At 42.9% G+C, this 25,558-nt stretch overlaps 1 protein-coding gene across 1 annotated transcript; it reads right to left on the minus strand.

The window, feature by feature from the left end:
• Positions 1-3,417: 3,417 nt before the first annotated feature.
• Positions 3,418-24,450, minus strand: LOC104328178 (cytosolic phospholipase A2 epsilon). The gene is made up of 22 exons (XM_075427134.1): positions 24,394-24,450; positions 23,583-23,642; positions 22,858-22,941; positions 20,018-20,090; positions 18,963-19,099; positions 18,447-18,578; positions 16,921-16,961; positions 16,164-16,206; positions 15,331-15,400; positions 14,959-15,128; positions 14,746-14,832; positions 13,961-13,998; positions 13,144-13,279; positions 12,334-12,470; positions 11,693-11,915; positions 10,881-10,995; positions 10,358-10,495; positions 6,230-6,337; positions 5,372-5,563; positions 4,725-4,891; positions 4,167-4,353; positions 3,418-3,626 (listed from the first exon to the last, which is right to left on the minus strand). The coding sequence occupies exons 1-22, from the start codon at positions 24,448-24,450 to the stop codon at positions 3,418-3,420; spliced, it is 2,604 nt and encodes an 867-aa protein (XP_075283249.1).
• Positions 24,451-25,558: the final 1,108 nt, after the last annotated feature.

Here is a 25,558-nt window from a genome sequence, read left to right on the forward strand (position 1 = left end):
CTTTTATAAGTCTAGAGAAAGAAAGAAGATGAATAGCGTAGTACAAATACGAAACAATATTCACTGTTTTACTTTGTTCTTCCGCAACCTAATTGGAGGTAATCAGAGCTCAACAATTCAAGAGCACTCAACAGCATTATGAAATGGACTGATTAAAGAAGTACAATCTGGTAGGCCCATTAAGCAAGCAATAGTGGGAAAACCATGCCCCAGAAAACAGTCCCATCAGCATTTGGCTAAAGGCTTATCATTATGTACTTGCAAACAAGGATAGCAAAGGGAAACCTAACTATCCCTCCAGGTTTAGCTTTAGCCTCTCGAGCTTCGCAGCCCTTCCTCACCTTTCCTGAGGCCTCCCAGTCCTACCTGCTGCAGCCTAGTGCTGCTTGTTGCTGAACCTAGTCTTTTTGTTTCACATGTGAAAGGTATAGAAAACCTCCTTCAAGCCTGTTGAGTCTTGAATTAGGCCCGACTGAGCAAAACTATGCCCCAGAAAATGTCTAAAATGAGACATTTAATAAATTACCATAGTCATTTAAAAGAGCCTGTCAATTTGGGCAGGCATCCCAGAAGAAAGGTCAAGCATAAAACCACATGGAGGATACCCCAGCTCCTCGCTGACGTGTAAACAGCTGAAGCTGGGGACACTGGTGGCAGTCTGAAAGGAAATTATTTCTGACCTTTTTGTAGCTGTAAGAACCATCCCTTCATAAGTTTGCACTTACTATGCAAAGAAACTGAACTAGTCATAAGAAAATTAGTCCAGGCCAACTACAAGATGACCATTTCTCAGAGCTTCATTCTGGAAGGTTAAACGCAAAGTGAAGAAGATCTGAGAGCTAGAACCGGTCCATAATCCACACATAATATCTTCCGAGAATCCACCCTGGACAAACCACACTGTTAAAGCTACAACTTTTCAGCAGTATGGAAATAAAAGCAAACTATATCCCTTACAGGAACAAGGCAGTCATTTCATAGACACCCCTTCCAGCCACTGACACTCCTTCACCCCTGTGTTTTAAAATAGAGAGCTGCACAGAGCACTTTTGTCCTTGGCTGCGTGTCGTTGTGGAAACACTGTGTCCTGCTCCCTCTGCCAGGCTCTGAAGATGCTATTTAAAGCTTCAGAGAGATATGACTCAGCCAAGCACACTGCAGATTACTTTCCGAATGAGTCGATAAAGGTAAGACAAAATCCTGCTCATAAGCCTTGAAATGTGGCTGGCAGCCACAGAGGCCACCCAGCAGCACCCCACCCTGCTACCAAAACCTTGCCTTCTACAAGCCAAAGAATTTTAACCACAGGTAGTTTTAGTAGGCTACAAATTGTAGATGCTGACTGTTAAATAGACTGAGAAACTCAATACACACATCATTAAGCACATTTAAAATTAGCCAGAGAAGGGGAAAAGTAGAAAATATGGATTACGAACAGTTAGTTATGAGTGGAAAGCAATTAAACACTTAATTGACTTTTTTCACTAATATGTTCATGTATTCAAAATTAATATGCTTGAAAAGTCACCGATAACTCATAATAGGTGGTCTGGGAGAATCAAAATCTTGCATTAAGAGTTTGTATTGTCATCTTCCAACCTAATCTTCTCCAAATACTACAGAGTAAGAAAAAAGAAAGCATGCATATGTTGAGTAGGCATTACTTAGTTTGAGAGGTTTGTCACATGCTGTAAACATCACCTGTTGGTCCTATTTTTATTAATGTTTTCAGTACTACTTTGGTTAATATAACAGATATCTATGAAGAATTAGGGATTTTCTGTCATCTGTTAGTAACTAAGAAGTGAATGCTCCAGGAGAAGCATAAAATAACTCATTTGGTCTGTAAATTTTTAGTGTGTTCTGTGTTATTAATTCAACCTAGAGCATGGGTAACCTACAAGGAACTTAATCAAAATAAGCTTATTTGTGTGTTTGGAAAGAAGTACTCTTACATATTCCTATTGCTTTGACTGTGTGATGCAAGTTTGCATGATTTTTAATCTCATGAGGCTATGCCTCTACTGGGTTTTTTCAAACGAACAAGTAAAACATCTTAACCCTAGGGAACTACTCAGGCAGTGAGGCACGCCAGAGGAGCTGGAGGATATTTGCTACGGGTGCAAGCAAAGTGGTCCTTCATCTCCTCCTTCCTGTGAACAGTTACAGAAGCTTAGGTTAGGCAACCTCTCATCAGGGCGTATTTGGCCCAAATGGCCAAATTATGCCATGTATGTGCATGTCAGTGCTGGGTTTGGTGCAGAGCCAGTCTAAGAGAAATTACGGCTCAGGAGGTACAGGTCCTCTTGCAGCAGCTTGCCATGCAGAAGGACATACTTGCTGTAGCAAACCTTCCCAGAGGTTCCAGGGATCTCTGTTGGTCCTGTACCTTGCCTCTCTTCTTCATAGACGGCACAAGGCTCACAGCAACAGTATAGGCAACTTAAAAGTTTGCTATCTCAAGAGGAAAAAAAATAGCATTCCTGGAGCATGATACCCTTTTTAGGTGCCCTACTGCAATGCACAGAATCTTCCCTCTTCCACCACACCCATGTAAAGCCCTTTTTCCCCATGTGGGTGCCTCCTAGCTCTGCAGGTGCTGAGCTTGTGCGAGACCCAACCAAAAGCGAGGTCAGGCAGAACAGATTAATTCAAGGACCTGCACATTCACTCTCTTGTTTTGAAGGGGGTTAATGGTGACAGAGTGTTCAGCTTGTATTTCTAGTCAAAATGCTACTACCACTCACACCAGGAGTGGGAAGAGGAGTGGGTAGCTAAGAAGCAGTGAGGAAGCGCACAGAGGAGTGTGGTGGCTAAGCAGTGCAGAACTTCGTCAACACTCTTTTGCTGTCTTGATTGATCTGGTACCCATGGCCTGTGCCTCCTCTGCCTTTGCCCAAAGCCTCTCTTGGAGGTGATGTGTGCCCACAGGATGACAAATGATAAGTCTTTCTTTCGTTAAACACTTGCCTACAGTGTGGCACAGTCCTAGTCACAAACCTGGCCCGTAGGCTGCTGCTTGCCTCTCCAACACCTTGCAAACATAAAGCACAAGTTGTTTTAATAAAATATGTTTTTAATGTGGTCTGCCGTGAATATGTTAGACTTAAACATTTCAAACTCTTTCTCAAGGCAACTAGCACCATGCTCATGATCATCTTACACTGTCTTCCTCATGGAGCCCATCTTCTGTACCATACAATGAACTGCACTCCACTGTCGTAGCTGAATTGCAATGAATTGCTGCAGTGAAATTCTTTGGATAAAAAAGTTTCTTTTCAGTGTTGTCTTTGTTCATCAGAGATTGCCATTAAGTGGGGTTGAGCAGGAACTCTTTGAAGCCTGCTGGCCGATCATAAGGGAAATTCAGTCACTTGCTGGTTTAGGGGACACAAAAGCATCCTCCCTTGTCTGACATTATTTCCTTTTCTGCCTTTTCCGTGCCACTGCTGTGTGCAGGGCCTGCATAATGAGGTCCTCATTATTCAGAATGTTGTATTCACCCAGCTGAACCAGACGGTCATATGCCTTCTCAGTGTATTGGACTGAATATGTTGAATAAGGGGAACAACGGCTGTAGAGATCAACTTCACCATCTGCCATGTCTGACTCTGAGCGCTTCTGACCTGGGAGGATGGGGAGACAAATCACTGCTGAGTGATGGGAGTTATTCTGGTCATAAGTAAGCAAACTCTCAACAGAGCAGGGAAAGGAGATGTCTCTCCACAGACGAAGTTCATGGGTTTTTAAAATGGGTTCATGGGTTTTTAAAAATCTCTTGTGGGTTTTTAAATTTTTTTTTAAACTAATAATTCTTTTTCAAGTTGACAGCTCAGTCCCTGGCTCAGGTGGAGATCAGCTGCTTCACATGAGGGAAGAAAAATAGTGATTCTTCCTCTTACATGGGACTACACTGCAGTTCTGAGCTATGCCTGTGGCTCACATAAGTACATCAAAGTTACCTGCAAACTAAGTAGCTTGGGAATTGAAAGAGGACCGCCATAACAGCAAATCTGATTTGGTAAAACAAGTAACTTTAAGCAACAGAGAGAATTAGTGTATTGAAATGAGTCAACAGTGAAGTTTAAGTGTTGGAGTATTAAATATACTCCCTTTAATAGGCTGGCCATTATGTCAGCCTTTTTCTAACATGATTGATTACTCACCTGGTGCTTTGTATTTTTGGAAAGTATCATTAATTAGTGGGAAAAATAGCAGTACTGGTGCTCCTGGAGTCTCAGCACCATCAAAAAGGTAACATTCCTTCAGGTTTTTCCTGTCTTCTTCACTCAAGTCCACTCTGGGAAAAAGGATTCCCTGCTCTGAGCAGTACTTGCAGGTCTGGTCCAGAGCCTGGATCAATGAATAGAACAGTGCTAAGACTTAAAGAGGATTTCAGGGCTCAGGATTTCTTAGAGTCCAGTAACAAAGGGGGCATTTTCCATGCTAGCTGTGTGAAAGCTCTGAAACCACTATAGGAAAGCACTGCGTCAGAGGAGAGAGGTTTTTTGTTTTCCGAGTTCCTAGCACAAACCGGTTGTATCATACAAGAAAAACAGGTAAGAATATGCACAGCCTATAAATGAAGTATCACACTGCAACATTAAGCTAAAAATGCTAGTGGTTAAGTATTTTAGGAGCAATATAGAAAGCACCTGAGTGTTAAAAACTTCCAAGTATGCAGCTGTTGAAGAAGAAACAGAGATCACTTCAAATCCTCTCACCTGTATCTGGGATCCTGCACTGTAATTTAAATGCAGAATGACATCCACCTTTCTCTCTGGTTTTAGAAGTGGCATGACGCTTGTATTGATGAAAAATCCTGTATCCACCAGAGACAGGAATTCCTCTGATTGTGTCAGCTGGTTGGGAAGTGTGTCTAACACAGTATCTAAAAGGAAAGATACTTCTTGCTGCAAGTGCAATAGTGCAAAACTAGTTAGCCTGTTCCCCACTCTTACACCATGACCACAGAGCCCTAACTGGTTACCATCTTTGGGGCAGAGGGCTTCACTATATCCTTTCTCTTCCGCCCTCCCAACTCCAGTCATATGCAGTTTTGGCTCTGCCGTGACAACATTCATGAAGGGGGTTTCTTGTGCCTCCGCATGGAGTGTGTCTTCAGAGAAAGGAAGGACCACCGTCAGGACATGATGCCGCTGCCTCAGGAGGTGTGTGCCACCAGCAAACCATTGACGTGGAGCTCAACACTACGCCATGCTACATCCCAGTCTACCATGACTGATTGCTCTAATAGTGATTCTGCCCAAAGATGGCCTCTTACCTTGGAGAATGTGTTTATTATCAAATCTGGGCTTTTGATTTTTTCTGCTTGTTTATTATCTCCCCAGGCACATAGGTCTTCTGTTACCTTTCCATCTGCAGAAGTGCTTGTTCTCCAGGTAGTCATTATCCATCTGGAAACCCTTTAGGAAGTTGTGATCCTGGGCAATGCAGGGGCGGTCGGTGAGAGCACTGCGAAGAGCACTGCCGAACGGGCCAGGAGGGGTGAACAGGCGAGTCTGCAGCTCATGTAACTTCAGTGGTAGGAGGGGTTCCTCCTCTGCACAGGGAAAGGCTGTTAAATTCTACCTGCCCAGAGCAAGGTCATACCCAAGTTGTCAAGGTAAGTAATAAAAACCAGTGTTTTATTTATTTAAAAGGTCTAGGATGAAAAGACTCATTGAGCAGAAGTGATCAAATGAAAAATAAAATAAAATGCTACTCTTACCAGCCAAATACCATTTCCTTACACAGGACAGATGTGTAGAAAAAACAAGACCCAGTCTCAGGCAGCAATAAAAATCTGTACCAGACATGCACACACTTGTGGAACAGACTGAATGCAAGCTTTGGAAAAAGATAACTGTTGCACTGATTTGTATTACAGTAGCTCCTACTTAATGGATTCAAAATATTACTGCTTTATTAATCATTTACAGATCAATGTTATTATTCCCGAACATTTTACTCATCTGACAACATCTATATTGCGGCCTCAGTGACCACATAGATCACAGGACTGGAGATTTTTGAGTTATCCAGTTATGCTTCACAGTATGAGACTTTGATTTCAATTCCTCCCAGAAAGGCAATGTGGCCTTTGAAGAAACACTCCAAAAACCGCCAAATACACAGTGCACATTTCATGTAGCAGCTGGGTGTGAAGGTTTACCCAAGACTAAATCTAACAATAAGTACATAGTAAGGAAGAAGTATAATAATTTACCTATAGTGTCGATTTTGTCCTGGGTCCACCTGTGCCAGAAATCTTCTGATGAATGGGACAGATTCCAGATATATAACACATTCAATGAAAATAAACTACTCCACATGCCTGTAAAAGGAAAGAGCTTTCTAACGCAAAAGTTCACACGTCATGAATTGCAAAACTGTTATCATGAGATTAAATCTGCAAGGTTTATACTTTTCTTTAGTTTGTTTTAAATGGATGATGTGTCATTTTTATTTTGCTGCTGGTTTTCAAACCTTATTTTGGTATCCAGTTTTTGTCTTATGGTACTTATAGCTGGATATATATTTTAACAAATGATAATTTTTTTGTGGATTAATACAATTTAAGGAGCTTGGGTTTTCAGAAAAAAAATCCAAGTTTCACAAGGCTTGTGTAAAAAGAAAGGATGAAAGTTTGCAGTCTGAGAGGTCTGATGGGGAATTATATTGATAAGAGTCTAAATACAATGTGATCTTATAGTCTCTGCATTTGTAGGATTCCCTTTTTGAGAATAAGCCTGTTAACACACTGAGGGATCAGTTTTGAGCATGCATTTTTGAGCTTGAGAGACGATTTCTCTGGTTATCCCTTAGCGCCAAGTTCTCACTGTTTTTGGTTCAGGAAGTGCAAATGTATGCACATCCAGCATAGGCTTAGGCTAAAACAGTACAACGTCTCCCTCGCTTTAAGCGAAGTGGCCAGACAAACAGAAGTTTGCATCTCAAAACAGTCACAAGCTGCCAGCTTCTCTCTTTGTTTGGAAAACACTTTTCCATGCTCCACTTCAGTCAGTAGCAAAAATGTTTCTGGATATGGCTATGCTGTTTTCCCCTCAGGCTTGCCCAGGCAATGTGGAAATTGGAGCCAGTGATGTGTGGCCAAAGCAGACTCTCTGGAGCACGGAAGACCTGGCATGCTCAAACACACCTCGATGCAGTGGAGAATCAGCATGAAGGCTCATGTAAACCGTCTACAGGAAGCACACAAGTCACTGACTACCTGTGAGATAGGCAAGAGGCTCTGGAGTTCACCCTTCTGGAGTAGCACAAGCAGAACTGTGGATTCCCATGGACCTGAATTTTATTGTTGGACTGGAAGTCCAACAATAAAATAAATATATAAAACAATAAATTAAAACAATAAAATAAATTGGGAACAAGAGGCCTGTCAGCCTGACCTCAGTGCCGGGCAAGATTATGGAGCGATTCATCCTGAGTGCACTCACCAGTCATGTGAAGGACAACCAGGGGATCAGGCCCAGCCAGCATGGGTTCATGAAAGGCAGGTCCTGCTTGACCAACCTGATCTCCTTCTATGACCAGGTGACCCGCCTAGTGGAGGAAGGTAAAACTGTGGACGTCATCTACCTGGACTTTAGTAAGGCCTTTGACACTGTTCCCCACAGCATCCTCCTGGTGAAACTGGCTGTTAAATCCAGCTGGTGGCCAGTCACAAGTGGTGGTCCCCAGGGCTCAGTTTTGGGGCCAGTCTTGTTTAACATCTTTATCAATGATCTGGATGAGGGTATTGAGTACTCCCTCAGTAAGTTTGCAGATGACACCAAGCTGGGTGGAAGTGTTGATCTGCTGGAGGGTAGGAAGGCCTTGCAGACGGATCTGGACAGACTGGATCGATGGGCCGAGGACAACTGTATGAGGTTCAACAAGGCCAAATGCTGGGTCCTGCACTTCAGTCACAACAACCTCACGCAATGCTACAGGCTTGGGGATGAGTGGCTGGAAAGCTGCCCAGCGGAAAAGGACCTAGGGGTGCTGGTCAACAGCCGGCTGAACATGAGCCAGCAGTGTGCCAAGGTGGCCAAGAAGGCCAATGGCATCCTGGCTTGTATCAGGAATAGTGTGGCCAGCAGGAGTAGGGAGGGGATTGTCCCCCTGTACTCGGCACTGGTGAGGCCATACCTCCAGTACTGTGTTCAGTTTTGGGCCCTTCACTACAACAAAGACATTGAATTGCTGGAGCTTGTCCAGAGAAGGGCAGCGAAGATGGTGAGGGGTCTAGAGAACAAGTCTTACGAGGAGCAACCGAAGGAACTGGGGCTGTTTAGTCTGGAGAAGAGGAGGCTGAGGGGGGACCTTACTGCTCTCTACAGCTTCCTGAAAGGAGGTTGTAGTGAGGCAGGTGTTGGTTTCTTCTCCCAAGCAACAAGCGATAGGACAAGAGTCAATGGACTCAAGTTGCGTCAGGGGAGGTTTAGATTAGATATTACAGAATCACAGAATCACAGAATAGTAGGGGTTAGAAGGGACCTCTGTGGGTCATCTAGTCCAACCCTCCTGCTGAAGCAGGGTCACCTACAGTAGGCTGCACAGGACCTTGTCCAGGTGGGTCTTGAATATCTCCAGAGAAGGAGACTCCACAACCTCCCTGGGCAGCCTGTTCCAGTGCTCCGTCACCCTCAGAGGGAAGAAGTTCTTCCTCATGTTCAGACAGAATGTCCTATGCTTCAGTTTGTGCCCATTGCCCCTTGTCCTGTCGCTGGGCACCACTGAAAAGAGCTTGGCCCCATCCTCCTGACACCCACCCTTCAGATATTTATAAGCATTTATTAGGTCCCCTCGCAGCCTTCTCTTCTTCAGGCTGAACAAGCCCAGCTCCCTCAGCCTCTCCTTGCAGGGGAGATGTTCCAGTCCCCTCACCATCCTTGTAGCCCTCGGCTGGACTCTCTCCAGTAGCTCCTCATCTTTCTTGAAGTGGGGAGCCCAGAACTGGACAGAGTACTCCAGATGAGGCCTCACTAGGGCAGTGTAGAGGGGAAGGAGAACCTCCCTCATCCTGCTGGCCACACTCTTCTTGATGCACCCCAGGATCCCATTGGCCTTCTTGGCAGCCAGGGCACACTGCTGGCTCATGGTCAACCTGTCGTCCACCAGGACACCCAATTCCCTCTCCACAGAGCTGCTCTCCAGCAGGTCCACCCCCAGCCTGTACTGATGCATGGGGTTGTTCCTCCCCAGGTGCAGGACCCTGCATTTGCCCTTGTTGAACCTCATCAGGTTCCTCTCTGCCCAACTTTCCAGCCTATCCAGGTCACGCTGAATGGCAGCACAGCCTTCTGGTGTATCTACCACTCCTCCCAGTTTTGTGTCATCAACAAACTTGCTGAGGGTACATTCCAACTCTTCATCCAGGTCGTTGATGAAGAAGTTAAACAAGGCTGGGCCCAGTACTGACCCCTGGGGGACACCACTAGTTACCAGCCTCCAACTAGACTCAGCGCCGCTGATGACAACCCTCTGAGTTCTGCCATTCAGCCAGTTCTCAATCCACTTCACTGACCACTCATCCAGCCCACACTTCCTGATCTTCCCTAGGAGGATATCATGGGAGACTGTGTCGAAAGCCTTTCTGAAGTCTAGGTAGACAACATCCACGGCTCTCCCTTCATCTACCCAGCCAGTCATGTCATCATAGAAAGCTATCAGATTGGTCAGGCATGATTTCCCCTTGGTGAATCCATGCTGACTACTCCTGATAACCTTCTTCCACTTGCTTGATGATGACCTCCAGGATAAGCTGCTCCATCAGCTTTCCCAGGATGGAGGTGAGGCTGACCGGCCTGTAGTTCCCTGGGTCCTCCTTCTTGCCCTTTTTGAAGATTGGAGTGACATTGGCCTTTCTCCAGTCCTCGGGCACCTCTCCTCTGTTAGGAAAAATGTCTTTACTGAAAGAATGGTCAGACAGTGGAACAGGCTGTCCAGGGAGGTGGTTGAGTCACCATCTCTGGAGATGTTTAAAAAACATGTAGATATTGCACTTCGGGATATGGTTTAGTAGGCATGGTGGTGTTGGGTGGATGGTTGGAGTCAATGATCTTACAGGTCTTTTCCAGCCTTAATGATTCAATGATTCTGTAAGTGATACTATATTTTAATTCAAAATTAGCTTTAAAAATGAGAATATCTATTGGTCTCTCACTTTGAATTTTCTTTTTCACAGTAAAGTGAATCCACTGTAGTAAATATTAATACAACGATATTTATCCACTCCAGTGAAACTGCCCTGTCAGTCATGCACCAGTGCTTTATTAGTGCTTAGTTTATATAGCTCACAAATAGAAAAAAATTTAAAAATCATTCAGCTGTTTTTAAGGCAATAACCTACCTTCTAAGAAGCAGATCCGGGATTCAGGGACCTTCTTCATCAACCGACCCATGAAGAACTCACTGCCAAAATCCTCAGTGTGAACAAAAGCTCCATATTTTTGCAAACCCACCTCATAAGGGGTGAACTCCACCCATTCTGTGGAAAGGAACATAAAGAAGAGAACAATGTTTTACTACAGGCCCTTAGCTGTAGATGAAAATGGTGTTACTATCATGGGAATGAAAGGAGATAAAATTAAAATAATTCTGCAGTGAAGTCTAATATTTCAAACCAATAGCAATGAGTTATAAGCATGGTACAAATGAAGAATCATGAACATGAAAAGTCTTTGGAATATTTTTCAGTCTGTTGCATAGACAGTCAAACTTGTACCTGACTACAAGGACATTATATGAATACACATCAGCTGAGCTTCTGGTCCTTAAATGAGAGGGCTTTTATTAGGCTATCTAAACAGACTGTCCCAGAATTTACCAGCTTAAATGTAAAGACAAATGACTCTCAAAAGTTTCATAATTACCTTTGAAATCCACAGTGCTATAGTTGTTCTTAATATTGACTGCAGTATAGATAGGCAATGGGTTCTGACCACGATCAATGGCCCGTTGCTGATCAGAGAGTCTATGGTTGTCTTTCTGTGATTCCAGAAATACGGTTACACTGAGATGAAAACTAGCACAGGAACATTTTCTCTGCATCTAAGCTAGCAGGGCAGAAAAATTTCTGCCTCTAATGTATAATACGTGCTGCGCTTAAATTCTGAAATGTCCATATTTTTCAAAATTTCTGTAAGCATTCTGTTACTGAAATATCTGTAGGCATCCTATCTGATGCCAGATGATTTGATGACCCATTAGGATGGAAATGGAAGGAAATGATGAAGAGTAGAAAGTAATACTGCTGGTATAAACCAGCTTAACCCATTATGCTGCAAGTTTATGTAAGACCTCTCACATACTTCAAAAGTCTGCAGGTCTGTTTGTTTTTACCTCTCATGGGCATTAAGGGAGTATCTGTAATTTTGTTATTTCTAAAGAAAATACTTGCAGAATATGAAAAAAAAACCCTTAAAATCTATTTTTTTTCAAAATGTTAATCTTGGAGTTTTCTCAGAAAAACATATCCACAATCTCACAAGCAAGGATGTTGATTTCCACCATGATTGGATTTCAAAGACTGACACGAAATATTTTGGAAATGGCTGTGCATTTGCACACACAGAGTCTCATAACAAAATGCTTTTCTTAGAACAAACAGGAAAATATCTTCTCCAGAAATTAATTTTCAAAAAATTGTAAGCCACTGTAAACGCTGATTTATGACATACTGTACCCCATCATGCAATAAAGATTCCAGGACAAGCCCCCAGAGATCTATAAAAGTTGTTTTGCGGCCCTCTCTTTTCCGTTGACACAGCTGGTTTTTGTAATACTTCAAATATTCCAAGGAAAGGGAATTTATTTTGCATTTTGTCATATGTTTTCGAGCCTCGCTGATTTGCTTGTCAAGATCCTTTTGTGACCACTCAGCATCTCTGTACAAGTTTGACATTGTCCTAGGAAGAGGAAATATGTATTGAAGAGGGAAAAAAATACACCGAGGTTTGAAGTAGGCAACGGCTACATTTTATGTTTCTATTTTAAGTTCTTGATTTGAAATTAAGTAAAGGTTTCTTGTCTTCAGTTCCCTAAGAAACTATCGTGCTCCCTTTGAAGTCACAGCCATTATCCCTGTCAAAATGGCTTGAGCAATTTTACACAAGATATTGTTAGAAAAACACTTGTTTTCATGCCGTTGCAAATCATGTGACTTTCCTCCATGAAAAGAGTTTAATCTGTCAGTTTTGGAAGATCAGAAAAATAGGACTGCTGAGAAGGTATTACAGGTAGACTACTGCATGTCAGCCCCAGCCTACTTCAGTGCATCGGTGTCATCAGGAAGACTCCAGCCAAGAGCTGCCCAGTCATGCTTACCATGTAGTACCAGACAAACCAGTCAGGTATGTGGCACAATCCAAGAGGTGGAGTTTCTTGAGCCCCTGTAGACTGCCATACAGTGCGGTCAAAGATCTCATCCCTCCTCCTGTAGTCATGATGGCCACCACTGGGGTCTGCGCAACGCACAAACAGAAAGGGCTGGAGTCAGACAGTGGACTGCAGCTGACTATGGCTCTCAGCAGAGATCTCCTACTACGCAAAGCCTGACACCACCACATGCGCCCAGATACAGACTCCTTTCTGAATTATTTCTGCTGAAACATAGCATTGCCATTTATTTTATAAAGAAGAACAGGAATAGAAGTAATGATAATTCCTGCTTAGATACCTGACACTTGTCTCCAATGTGTTCAACACAGATGTTTGGTAAAAAACAAAGGAAAATGCATTAATTCAAACCAAAAGCGACAGTAAGAGATAAAAAATCAGTTTTAAAGGCAGGAATCAAAAAGAAGTCTCACAGACTGAAGAGAAGAAGAAGGATTGTCAATAAGGATGAGAATGGTGGGGTAAAGACTGTGGAAGAAGCCATTTCTCTATAGGGAACATCTAGCCTGGCTTGCAATGAAGGTACAGCAGAAGAAGAGTTAAGCTCAGATAGCAACTGCAACGAACAGGATGACTGGGTGAGATTAGAGGCACGGGGCAGTATCTTAAGTGTACCTGAGTTTAAAGATGAGGAAAGACCAGGAAAAAAACTAACTGGGAAGAAAAAGAGGTTATATTATGCTGTTATACCTCACTGCTAAGCACTCATTAGGTGTTTTGAATGTTTGCCCTACAGACCTCATGGTCCAGCAAATCCTGTTCCAGCTGCAGGACCTTCTTCAGAGCAGAAGCAACATGCTTCTGCCTTTTGCGTAGAAAGTCTTGCTCCTGCACACAGAGATCAAACCCCAAACGCACATCAAGGACATCTGGGCTGGAGCAGAAATCAGGAAAAAAGAATATTCTGGTTTATTATTTATAGACAAGCTCAGAGTTTCCAGTACAAGGAAATCAACCAGATCCACAAAGTAAAGCATTTACAGGAGGTGCCTTTCCAGCACTCCCAAGCAGGTATAAAATGCTGCGTGAAAGAATGATGGAAAGACGGACTGCTAGATTTCTAAGCAGTTATCAAAGGAAAACCTAAGGAAAGACATTCCTGCAGATGATTTCTGGGACATCTGTTGTCTGGATTCTCTCATACTTGAACCTGCACTGAGAACTGTAGGAAAATCTTGTCATGTTTGTCTTGAGGTAAGCAGAAAAGTTTACCTACTTCAGGATTATCAGTACCAGGAGATAAGCTGCACTCTTACACAGTGTTAAGAAAATGTTAAAGATTGTGCTGAGCATAACACCGACTAGCATAATTAGCTTGTGATATTATTTCTTCTATTTTATGCATCTTTTTCATTATTCATATCTCAGTATGGATTATCTACATGTATTATTAATTTTGCACATATAGTTTGCTTTCCAGTTCATGTGAATTCCACATCACTTGGTCACACAACCTACTGTCCTACTGTGAGTGCCTCCTCCCCAGTAAAGAGCAAAGGGTGAGATGAGTTCAGGTAAAGACATGTTAGCCTCCAAGAGTAGCCAAGTCTCTTACCAGTCTTCTGCCTTTGCGTATAAATAAAATCCTTTATCCTGGAAAGCAAGAATGCAAACAGTGTAAGCCTGACAACCTGCTTTAGCAGGATGAATTTTAGCTTGTGCCATCCTAGCAATGCAGGTACAGATTGAGAGCTCTGAATAATCCAGCAGCACATGTGAATTGACTGCAGTGGTTTATTGTCAGCGAAGTCGTTCAGTAATTCCCAATGTTTTCTAGTGAATGTAACATCTGATGACAACTGCTGTTTACAGAGGAAAGTAATGATAATGTATACCTTACCCATCCCTACCAACATTACCTCTCTTAGTCAGCCAGCCAGCATGCAGCCACACTATTATTCTACACAGCAGAATAAAAGCTCCTTGCTTTCTGTGGCTTATACCCCACAACAGCTGCGATCCTTTCATTCTGTATGGATTTTTTTTTTAACCATGAATCTATAAGTGCTTTGCAAAGCATGGTCGGTATAAGCAAGAGACTTGCACTACCTCAGCTAGCTCAGGTGCTCCACTGGTGGATGAGAAGGGGAAAAGGAGAGCCTCAAAATTTAGCATGAAGTAAGATCAGGATGGAGTAACAAGATCCCCCATATTCCCACAGCCATACAAACAGAACAAGGCACAACCTGACCTAATCACCTAAAGACCCACCACTGTTAAGACTGTGGCATTTTTTTCTGCAGGCTTTCATCATGAGAAAGTACCCTGATAATCATCAGAGGGACGCAGACTTCCACACTCTGTTTTCTCAACCTCTCCCATGAAAGAGCACGCACCCACCTCTGTTAAGGTCATGTTTTTTCCACTTGGAAGGGAATGAAGTTCCATGCTTGGAGAGCTTGAGTTTGTATCATACACACAGGAGCACTGAAAAAATACAAATATATCCGATTTTGTTACTCTCTTTCCACGTTGCAAATTAATGTTACTATTTATGGTGCATATTACTTTATGTGCCACTGTTATGTTTTACAAAGTCCAATAACAACATACAAAGGGCGGAGGTGGTTTCTTCCCTGGTAGCATAACATCCAGCGTTGGCTGCTTGTATCTGGCATAATGGAATTTGGCAGGAGAGGAGGAGCTGAAGACCAGATCAGATCCCAGCACAATGTCTTGGGTGCCTTCATAAGAGCCTTGCACTTTAAAGGAGAATTCTTTCTCTAAGGAAGTGACACAAAAGCAGACACAAAGCAGTTTTCTCATCAATATTGGAAACAAATGTTCTTACAGACTCTACCAGAAGGCTGTTCTCATGTTTTGGGGTGGTTTCTTTTTCATTCTTACATTAAGCCAATAAGCCAGTGTCTTTCATAATATTAGCATGTCATGACTTGAAAATAGCTGATGGAAAAATAACCTTACTTGATAAAGATTTCTTCTTCTTTGTCTTCTTCTCAACCACCTGGACTTCCAAGCAGCAGATTTTGCGAGACTGTAAGAGACATGAACAAGGAAATACCTCATGGCAGGAAATTTTCCACTCTAAGATTCTGTTCCTAGTCTAAGCTCCTACCATTGATGATACAAACATTATACAGGCAGTGCACTTCATCCCGAGAAAAACCTTTTATTTCAGCCATGACCTCAATTTCAGATGCTGGCTGGAACAGAAGGACTCTCTGAGAAACCAGAAGCAGCCAGGGCAAGGCTGGCAGTGGCGGTGTGGAGGAACAAGGGCTTGCAGAAGGGTGAAGGTAAAGACAGAGTGAAAAACAGCACCCCCAGGACCCTGACACAGATGCAAAAGACTGATTTAAACAAAAAATATTGAGGAAACAAAGCTAATAGATGAGTAAATCGCATGGTCAGAAAATCCCTGCATAAAAAGCACACTTATCAATGCAGGAAATTATGTGTGCCTGCGATGGGACAATCCCTGTTGCATTGGCAATTTGGGAGGAGTGGTGTCTGGGAAAGAGTTCGCTGCCCCACTGATGTCTCAGACCTAAACCTCTTCCATGCGTTGCCTTTGCAACTCCAGAGAGATGCTAGAATGGGGCTTCTCCCTGCTGTTCCAGCCACAGCCTCTCCACAGGTGTCAGCCATGTGGATCTGTCATGAGGCAGATGATGAAGTGGGAAATCACATCTTTTCAGTGCTGGCTTTTCTCAAAGGATATGTTGGGCTGGTGACTGTGAGTCAAAGGAAACAAGTGTGGCAACAGGACAAGAAAGATGGCAAAACATAACACTCACCACTAGTACTCCATTAGTAATGATGGTTTCAGGAGGGCCTGAACTAGGAAACAGAAAGAAAAACAAATTCTTAATAACTCAGTATAATTACAGTATAATTCATGAGTCACGCCCTTCTCCTGATTTTCATCATGCTTAGTTTTAGCTATGTCTTGGATTTGAAAGAAAAGTCCCAGGAGACTCATGGTACAAGTTTCCTCATACTCTATCAAGGCACAATCGTTATCCTATCAGCTTATCCAGTCCTGGAGCTCAGCAGAAAAAAAAGTACTGCAGGGCCAAACCATGCAGTGATTTTATGCTGAGCCCCAAGGTAAGGCTGCAGATGGTTTCATGGAATCCATTTTTTATTTTAAATTGCAGTTTATTGAAGGACAGGACAGAAAGGGCTCTAGATCAGAAATCCAGTGTGTTATTCCATGTTGTGCTTTGAAAGGAGGTGAGCTACCTCCGCTGATCTGAAAGAAAAATCTGTGACAAAACAGCAGTCCCAGTATTCTGGTCTTAAATAGTATTCATTACACTAGGCAAAGAAAAGGTTTTAGGGTGTTCTCCTTGTCTGCCTGAAGTTCATGGAAGGTCATCCCGGCACGCACCAATTTGTCACACAGCTCTTAGCAGATTCCTCAGGAAACCATGTTCATCATCAGCATCATCAAGGAATGATGCACTCTGGACAATTAGACTAGAATATATTATGCTTCTGAATTGCTGTTTCTTTTTGCTGCAGATCATGTGGCATTTCATGTTTACTCACATATTATCCAATGCAAATCCCACCTCTAGCTCCTCTTGTCTCTGGAAAATAAAGAAAGGAAAATGTTTTTGGCACTAGTCTACTGGCAGTTCTCATACTGCACGTTCTCACTCTCACAATACAGGTACGCATGTATTATTTGTGACTGGCAGAGCATTTAAAATGAGGCACCCACCACCTGACATCTGTATGTCTCGAGCCTCAAGATTCTTTATTGATAGGAAGTTTCTGGGTGGCTGTGACATAGTTTTTAACGAAGAAGGTAGTTGTCTTCCCTGCTTCTGCTGGGACATAAGGGACAGACCCAGGCAGAGATGCTGTCTCATACCGAGTCTGCCAGCAAAGAGAAAGAGGGTCTGCTGCAGGGAGCAGCCAACACCTACTGGTGTAAGGAGGGAAAATGATGACATGCAAAGCAGCAGTGGAAGAAGACAACCACTTTGGCAACGTGGTGAGGACGTTGGGGCAGAGTTAAATCTGACAGTAAGGCCTGGCCTGTGGGGTGGTGGAGAAGAGTATAATCCCTAGGTGGAAGAAAGCACAGGAGAGGGGAAAAAAAAGGTGTGGACAGAAGGGATGATGAACAGAGAAGTCAGACATGCTGTAGGTTACTTAGTTGCTCAAATTGTCTATTGCATTAAAGACAACAAAAAGTTACTAACATAGGACAAAAAAAATTTATGAAGGCCTGAAGAGTATGAGGTCTAACTACTGTGGCTGTGCAAATGCAGTAATGAAAGGATTGGATACGGCACCTGTAACCCCTCAGACAGTAATCAGCTGGGTTACAACTAGCCAAAAGTTTCTGTCTTACCAAGGGCTAGCAGAAGTCCACACACTGCTCCTCTGGTATTTTGCAGAGACAGAAATGGTAAATAAGGAATTTAAAGATAATGAGCAGCAAAGCTGAGTTTGAATGTGTGTAGATATGATAATTAATCAACTTAATGGTGCATGACAGATGCATAAGAGACTGGGAGGGAACTGGAAAAGGACAGGGATGGACAGAATATACCAGGAGGTCAGATGTGTGACTTTCAGAGCCTCCTTGGACATTCAAAATAGGAATATTCTTGTTGCCAAGCAGAGTGTCATGACACCTTATTTAAACATCCTTGCCACAGTCCGTAATTAGCAGCTAGTCTGGTTCAACACTTGGCTCTGACCACAGAGTTATTACTTCCTAATTACTAGGTTGAGTAACAAGTTATGACAAAAAAGCAACATGTACTGACGTGGACACACTCCTTGATCCTCGATGGGGGCAGGCTCAGCAAAGTGACAATTTTGCAAAGACACCTGAAGTTTGTGAGTCTCTGTGGCCAACGCCAAACCCTTCAGTGTGCCTACATACTCAGGTGTGAAAAGGCTTTCCCATGTCAGAGTGAAAAGCAGCTCCCTTTTGTGTGGGTGAGCAGTCCATACAGAAGGAGGGAAAAAAGAAAGATTTTGCAGGTAACATTTAGACAGAAAAGCAGACAAACGTGTTCTTGCCAGTCTATTCCATTTCTTATTTCTGACCTCACCTGTGAATCACACTTGAAGTGCATGAAGACTTGCTCTCCCAGGGAAAGTTTGGCTATATCGAAGTACACCGTGAAGAGGTGGTCATCTGGAGTAACCACATCCTTATCACAGAGTGCCAGCTCCAGCACATTCTGGGAAGGGAAAGGAAGGGCTGTAGAAATGTGCAAGATTTCATTCAAAGTAGGAGGTCCTGCTCCTGTTGTGAGGAGTGGGAGGACATATAGAAGAAGAGCAGGAAGGGAAGGAGGTGGAGGGGAAATCAACTCCATGTAGACATCTGCCTACAAGGAGGAATGAGAGGAAACCACAGACATCTGAAAGGTCATATTCTACCCATGGCTGAGAGACATACTTGTCTTTCATGGCATAGAAAATCATCATAGGGATATGCGTTATTCTCAAATTTTCTGCATCTTTCCTTGCCTCTTGAGAAAATTACATGTCCCCTGTGCAAAAGGATAAAACCTGGCAGTTGCTCTCTAGGTCGTGTTAACAGGGAAGGCCCAGCTCAGTACCTTGACCTGACTCTGGATCCTGAAGTAGAAGGTTTCATTCCAGACTGGATCTTTACAATTCTTGATGGTTTTAGTCTGAAATTTGTTGGCTGAAGCAGCTGGGAGCCACAGGCTTACGTAGCAATCAGTCTGGCTTACTGTATGTTAAAAAACACAAACACATCTAGAATGAGAATTTGCTCTAGAAGAAAGCCACACGTTTGCCCAACATAAACATTACAATTTAAGTAACGGGAATGGAGAATAAAGTAGAGGGACATGATTCTTCTCTGAATAAATATGATTAGAGATATAATAAATGTATTAAAACCAAAGCATTTTCTCCTCCTGCTATGTCATCAAGCAATCAGTTTAACCCAGGATATAATAATTCAGGACAACCACAGCACCCTATACCTGCAAGGGTTAAGGAAACAAAGCGATAGTTTCTGTTTTAGCCAGACAGAACATTTAAAAAAAGCCCAAAACAGAGAAAAAAAATGCTTCTTGATTTCTGCGTAAGTAAAGCTGTAATGTTCTGTTATATTTCAGTTGCAGACCATCAGAAGTGAACCTACAAAATGTAAGAACACCTAATGGGGTTTTATCTGTGAAAGCTGATACACAGGGAGTAAGGTTATGGTAATTTGGACTACTTAGCCTTGAGAAATCTTTGAGTACAAGCTGAATTTGAGATAAGGCTACTCCATTTTCAATATTTGCTCCATTATCCCTACCAGTTTGCGTCCTTTGTGATACAAATATACTCCAGAGGAAAAGACAGGAGATCTTTCAACATTTCTTGCTTTTAATGGACTGCAGAGCTTTCCCTGCTCCCTGTGGGGATGCAGAGAAATTCACGCAATAGGTACAACTGTGACCTTATAGAGTTACCTCTGCACAGTACAGGGCTGATGCAAAGAGCAACATACTATGTTTATTGCTGGAATCAGCATGCCAGTGAGAGGACTTGCTCCATCCATGCAAGAAATCTAGAAAGCACTTTTTCTTGGAGCAGGACTAGCTGCTACCCCATGAAGGTTAAGAGAACCGTACAGAGCGCTATGGATACTTACAGACATCTGCCTGGTGGATATTTCTTGCTCTTATGACTCTTATAGTCAGTAAGTAACACAGAGCTGATTCTATCTGCAGTGGAGAAAAAAACATACAAAAGACAGGAATGAATGCTAAAGGTAGATAGCATATTTAGAAGATAGAAATGATCAAGGAGAGAAATACACAAATCATGAGCAACTTAGTTTAATTTGCCTATGTGACTATGAAATGGCCAATACATTTATTCTCCTAATAATATCTAAATCAAGTACTAGACAGAAAAACTTCTCTACTTTTGTATCGTGATATGTGAATTTGTATTATTATAGAGAATTTATTTGTCTTCTAACTAAAATCTAGTTGCATAAAGTGGTAAGATTCAGACTCAGTGTGGGAGGGGAGAGGATTTACTTGCTAAATTTCCAAGGTAGGAAGGTAAAAGCTACCTTAGGCTTTTTGCAAGTGATAAAACTATCATCATGGGAATCACCTCCCATGCAGTCATTACACATGTTCAGTCTCCTGGGGTACAGGATATGATTTTCTCATATTCCTGCTCTTTTAAATGTACAGCACTCTGCAGAGTTAAATGTTGGCCTCTGGTCCCTATGCTGCTTTGAATGTCAGAGGAAGAGATTGCTGCTTTGCACTTCCACCGTGCTGTTCACGTTGCATGTGTTTTTCACTTACAGACATGTAACTGCCCCTCTTGAGCTGAGCTTACCTCTGACTTTTTCCTGTGAGAAATTTTTCTCTAGTTTTGAACAATGTAAACTCTTTATGTTTGCAGTTTCTTTGCACAGTTTTGCATAAGAAGTGCAAACACAGTGGTTTACGCCTGAGAAGAAACTCTTGTTTGTTCACATTGTCTTCCCTCTTTCATATTAGCCCATGTCTTCAACATTAAGGCCTCGTGCTTGACTTCTTAGCCTTTCATATTGCTGTTCTGCTCAAACATGAGTCCATATCCTTTCTCCTTTTACCATAAAATACACAAATACATGTAATTATTGTATAACATATATATTGTATAACATATATAAAAATAATTTTTGTATAACATCTAACCTTTTATTTCTACAGTCACAGAAAGGGGGAAAAGACACAATATGCTGGAATATAAATCAGCAGGAAAATTGTGCTCCAAAAGTTCTAAAATGCAAAAGGCATTTAGTTCAACTACAGGGCCATGGACAGGTACTGACACCACCTGCTCACTCCACCAACACTGCAAAACGACTATAAAAAGACTATTGCCAGTCCTGAAGTGGCATTAGCATGACACTGACCTCATTAGTCCCACTGAGAAAGATTTGTGAGCAGGACTTCTGCTCTGTTTGGCCTGCCTGAGCAAAACAATTTGGTATGTACTGTGTTAATAATGTACCATGCTTACTGTCCATAAAACGTGAAGTGCATCTGTATTCATAGGCTCAATGAAATATATGTCCATGTGATGTCTCTCATACTGTTTAACCTGAGTGTATGAATCAGTGTATCATCAGCCAGGGCTAATGAATATATGTTGTTGAGACTAGGGGCAATTAGCAAGTAGGCTAATGAAGAAACAGATAAAATTAGCCTCCAGGTAACCGAAGCACCCAGTCCTAGGAAAAGGCACCAATGACATTTCTGCTGTTCAGCTGCACAGCAGGTGACCAGGTGTGCAAATCAAGGATGTCAAACCACTGCTAAGAGTCCAAAGAGTGTCTGCGGATAAGACCATCAAAGGCACTCGTACTCATGGCTAAAAGCTAACTCCTAAGGCACAGGAATGAGGCAGGTACACGTGGAAAATGTTCAGTAGCTACAGAGCCAGTAACTGGTGCTTCCAGTGGCTGGCTTTGGAAAAGGCACGTTCCTGAAAAGGTTAAACTCAGTTTTGGGGATCGGGTCCCCTGGAGCCACCTTCGTGGCTTATGATCCCAGAGTGCCAGGGAGGGAGTGCCGATTGAACAAAGTACTCATGCATGTGGATGTGCCCTGCATGACCAGGGAGCCTTGGTTTAGAGGTCACGAAGGTATAAATAACAAATGGCCAAAATCCTATCAGTGGTGTGAGTTTTGCCCAAAGAATGTAAGAGGTTTGGTTTGTTCTTCTGAACCTGCCGCAATCTCTGCAGTGTTGAGAGTGGCATTTTAGGGTGTGTTTCCTCATCTTTGAGTTTTCCATTCAACTAATCGACAGAAAGGGTTGACTATTCCTTAAACTGTAAGCACAACCCTTGTTGCTCAGCAGCTTAACTCAGCTCGATACAGAACAAGTGCGAGTTCCAAATTATTACTAAATGGCCTCAAACTAGAGAGGATAAGGTCAAAAAATCTTTTTCAGTATATCTGGTCCTCTCATTTCCTAGAGGAAAGATTTCATGTAATGTGTCTGAAGCCTTCTGGAAAACTATTAGGTCTTTTGTAGAAGCCAGAGGAGGGATTAATCCAGGAAATGAGGTGTTGAAAATCCACTTCAAGATTGTGCCATACTTTTTGTGGGACTAAGTGGCACAATTTCACAGCTATTACTACCTGCACTGGCACTAAATTTGTCCTTGTGTTTTAGCAAGATATATGTAGCAGGAAGCCTATTCAAACCCAGCTTTTTCATGTCTAAATAAAACAAAGTTCATTTCCCATGTGCAAAGGATAGAAAACAGCACTAGGACTTTAACATGAAGCAAGACTGCGTAACTGAAGTCATCAAAACGATAAGTGGGGCAGTGTTTCTCAGAGGGAGCTGGATGGGTTACAGTAGCTAATTAGGCTGTTTGGCAGATGCTGAACCCTATCTATTCTCACCCAGGCTCCACCCAGCAGGAAAGTCTCTTTTGCAGTTTTCTTTTGAAATTCTCCTTTGCGATACCTTTGTAACAGGAGTCTGCTGTTCCCCATCAGGATTCAGCTGCATAATTCCTTCTCCTAGATGAGTGGTTTGAGTGATCAGCTCCTGCAATAAGAAGGGCCAACATTACACCTGGAAAAGCCATCCTGTCTCTTAAAAGCAACCTTCCTGGAGAGCTGCAGAAGAGCAGTGAAGGAGTAGCCCATGGTCAGTGCTGGCCACAGAGCCTCGGTGGGTACAGGTGTTCCCTGCTGTGCCCGGTGGCACTGCCTGCGCTGTCCTTGTCCCAGTAAGCCTGAGCAGAGGCGTAGCAGCCACACAAGGTCCACCCTTCGCATGACACATGGAGAGGGAAGGCAGATCCTGGCCCCGACTGTTAAAAGAACAGAAAACCTGTCTCCTGTAAACACATTCTGTCATTAATGTTTCACCTTGCAGTCCATCCCTATGCTATTTAATACCCATTCTAAGGTTGTATTTATCACATTTCTAAATGAAGAAAACCCCCAAATATACAAAATGCTCCCTTTGTAAATAAACTCTTACTTCTCAAGTACTTTTCTGTTCTTTCCTATGCCTTGCTTTAATTTTTTAAATTTTGATAATGAGTTCTTGAAGCACTGACTTTCTTCCTCCTGTGCGTTTATAGTCAGTGACAGGTCAAGAAAATGATACCATCTTCGGAACAAGTGCAGCATAACTGGCTGAGATCACAGATGCCTTGCTTTGCTCTGCACCCTTCTTACCTGAGATAAAATGCCATCTTGCTCCATTATGGTTGCTGTCAGGTACACGTCCCGTGTTATCTGTGGCAATGCAATTTCACATCTCCCAGCTTCCACAGACGCCAATAGTTTAAATGCCTCATATGCAGGCGAGCAACTATTTTATAAACTGACTCAGAGCCCCACCTCTGCCTGATTTCTTAAACCCATGTATTCCCCTCCCATTTTCTTACACTAGGAAACTGAATCCTATGGTTGAGTAAGTAGGAAAAAAAAGCTTTGCCTGTACAGTAGCTGGAAGTATTCTGTTTGAGTGACTTTGCCCAATACCAACAAGCGGCAGGTTTATAAATAATAGCAAAAGAATGATGCCCTTTTATCCGAGCACTGAACTTTCCACTTCACAAGACATACTCTGCAATAAGATGCAGCAACAGTACATTAATTGTATTTAGGATGTCAGTGATAGTAGGCAGATAGGATAAAACAGCTAATGAAGAAAAAGAGAGACAACACTATTGCTCTCAGACTGAACTGGTTCTTGCAAAAGCCAATTTAAGGGTTTCTGTAACTCATATCCCAGAAATCCTGCGTCTAGGTGTGCAGACTAGACACAATTATATGGTGATTTATATCCACTCAGACTTGGTCCATCAGGGCTAAGTTTCCCCTCAAATCATTGTATTCTTCTCCTCTTCTTTCCTACGGCTTGCTATTATTTTTGTTGGGATGAAGAGTCCTGAAGCAATGACTTTCCTTAGCCCTGTGAATATTTATGGGCCACTTTCCAGCTCAGACTGACTCTGGCTGTAATCTAGCTGCATTTAAGCACCTGTGTCTGACCCAATAAACCCTGCCAGCCAGAGGCAAAGCTCAGCACTGACTGCATGCCGCCCTCTGCACCGTCCTCGGGCCACGCGCAAAGCCACCGCAGCAGGACACCTGTGCCTGCCCCACGAGCACCCAGCTGACCCCCATGCCATCGAAGCTGGCACCACCCCCAGCTCGCTGCAACAGGATTTAAAAGGGCCGTCAAAGAATGTTGTATCTTCGGCAGGTCAAAACACATCAAAATCACTGGGGGAAGGGAAACCTTTGGCTTCCCTGCTCTCCCAAAGTATTTTCTATGAGCAAGAAGTTACCCATTCCCTGAGTATTCTTGAGCTTACTGGTTAAATATTGTTACCAGCCAGCACAGTTCCCCTTTGTGCAGGCAAAATAATATCAGCAGTCATCACAGTCAACTTGGTAGAATGAATTTTTGCTATAGGCTATGTTATTTCACAACCTGTGAAGGGCTGTCTCTACATTCATGGCATGTTTCCTCTGTGTGCCAGCTGCAATTATGTAGCTTGATGAAATGCATTTCTCATTAGGTCACAGAAAACCCTTGGCAATGCCGGCATCTTCCAGCCATAGTTAAAGGCAGTGCTTTATTATGACATCTCCTTGGAGGGCTCAGCTGTAAACCAGACTGTCCACCAGGACCTCTGAGACTGTCACTCCCACAGTGCCGGTGGCCAAAAAGGTCTCGTTTGCACGAATAGCATTTGCAATCCACATCAGAGACAGCCCTTGTGGGAGGGAGGGACTGTGGCTGGCTTTGTACTGTACGATCCATCTTTGAGACTTTCATTTATCCACGATGCTCGCAGCAAATATCTGCTATGCTCTTATGCTCTTTGCAGAGATAACAACAGTTTTGTCTTCCTGGAACAAGGAACACACTGTGAACCTGCAGCATATTACTGAAATGCCTGAGTATGAGGAGCAAGGCAGATAATTTTCGTTTTGCAAACAAGCCTTTATTGTCCGGTATTGTATACATGAAATATTTGCATGTAAATAACATTTCTTGAGAGGTGGAGGTGGCATGAATTTATGGCCAAAACCTGACTTTATTTTTTCACACCAGGGATTCCGGGTTAAAATGGAGGCAGTTCCCAGGGTTATATGCAGAGCACATAGCACTGTGTTTCTGATTATGCCTAGTGAAA

Source organism: Opisthocomus hoazin, chromosome 7 (genome assembly GCF_030867145.1).
Source record: "Opisthocomus hoazin isolate bOpiHoa1 chromosome 7, bOpiHoa1.hap1, whole genome shotgun sequence".
NCBI lineage: Eukaryota > Metazoa > Chordata > Aves > Opisthocomiformes > Opisthocomidae > Opisthocomus > Opisthocomus hoazin.

Coding starts and splice junctions, on each gene's coding strand:
- LOC104328178 (XM_075427134.1), bottom strand. CDS start 24,450: ATGCAGTCAGTGCTGAGCTTTGCCTCTGGCTGGCAGGGTTTATTGGGT. Junction 22,942..23,582: donor AAGATGGCATTTTATCTCAG/GTAAGAAGGGTG, acceptor TTCTTATTGCAG/GAGCTGATCACTCAAACCAC. Junction 18,579..18,962: donor GGATCCAGAGTCAGGTCAAG/GTACTGAGCTGG, acceptor TTCCCTTCCCAG/AATGTGCTGGAGCTGGCACT.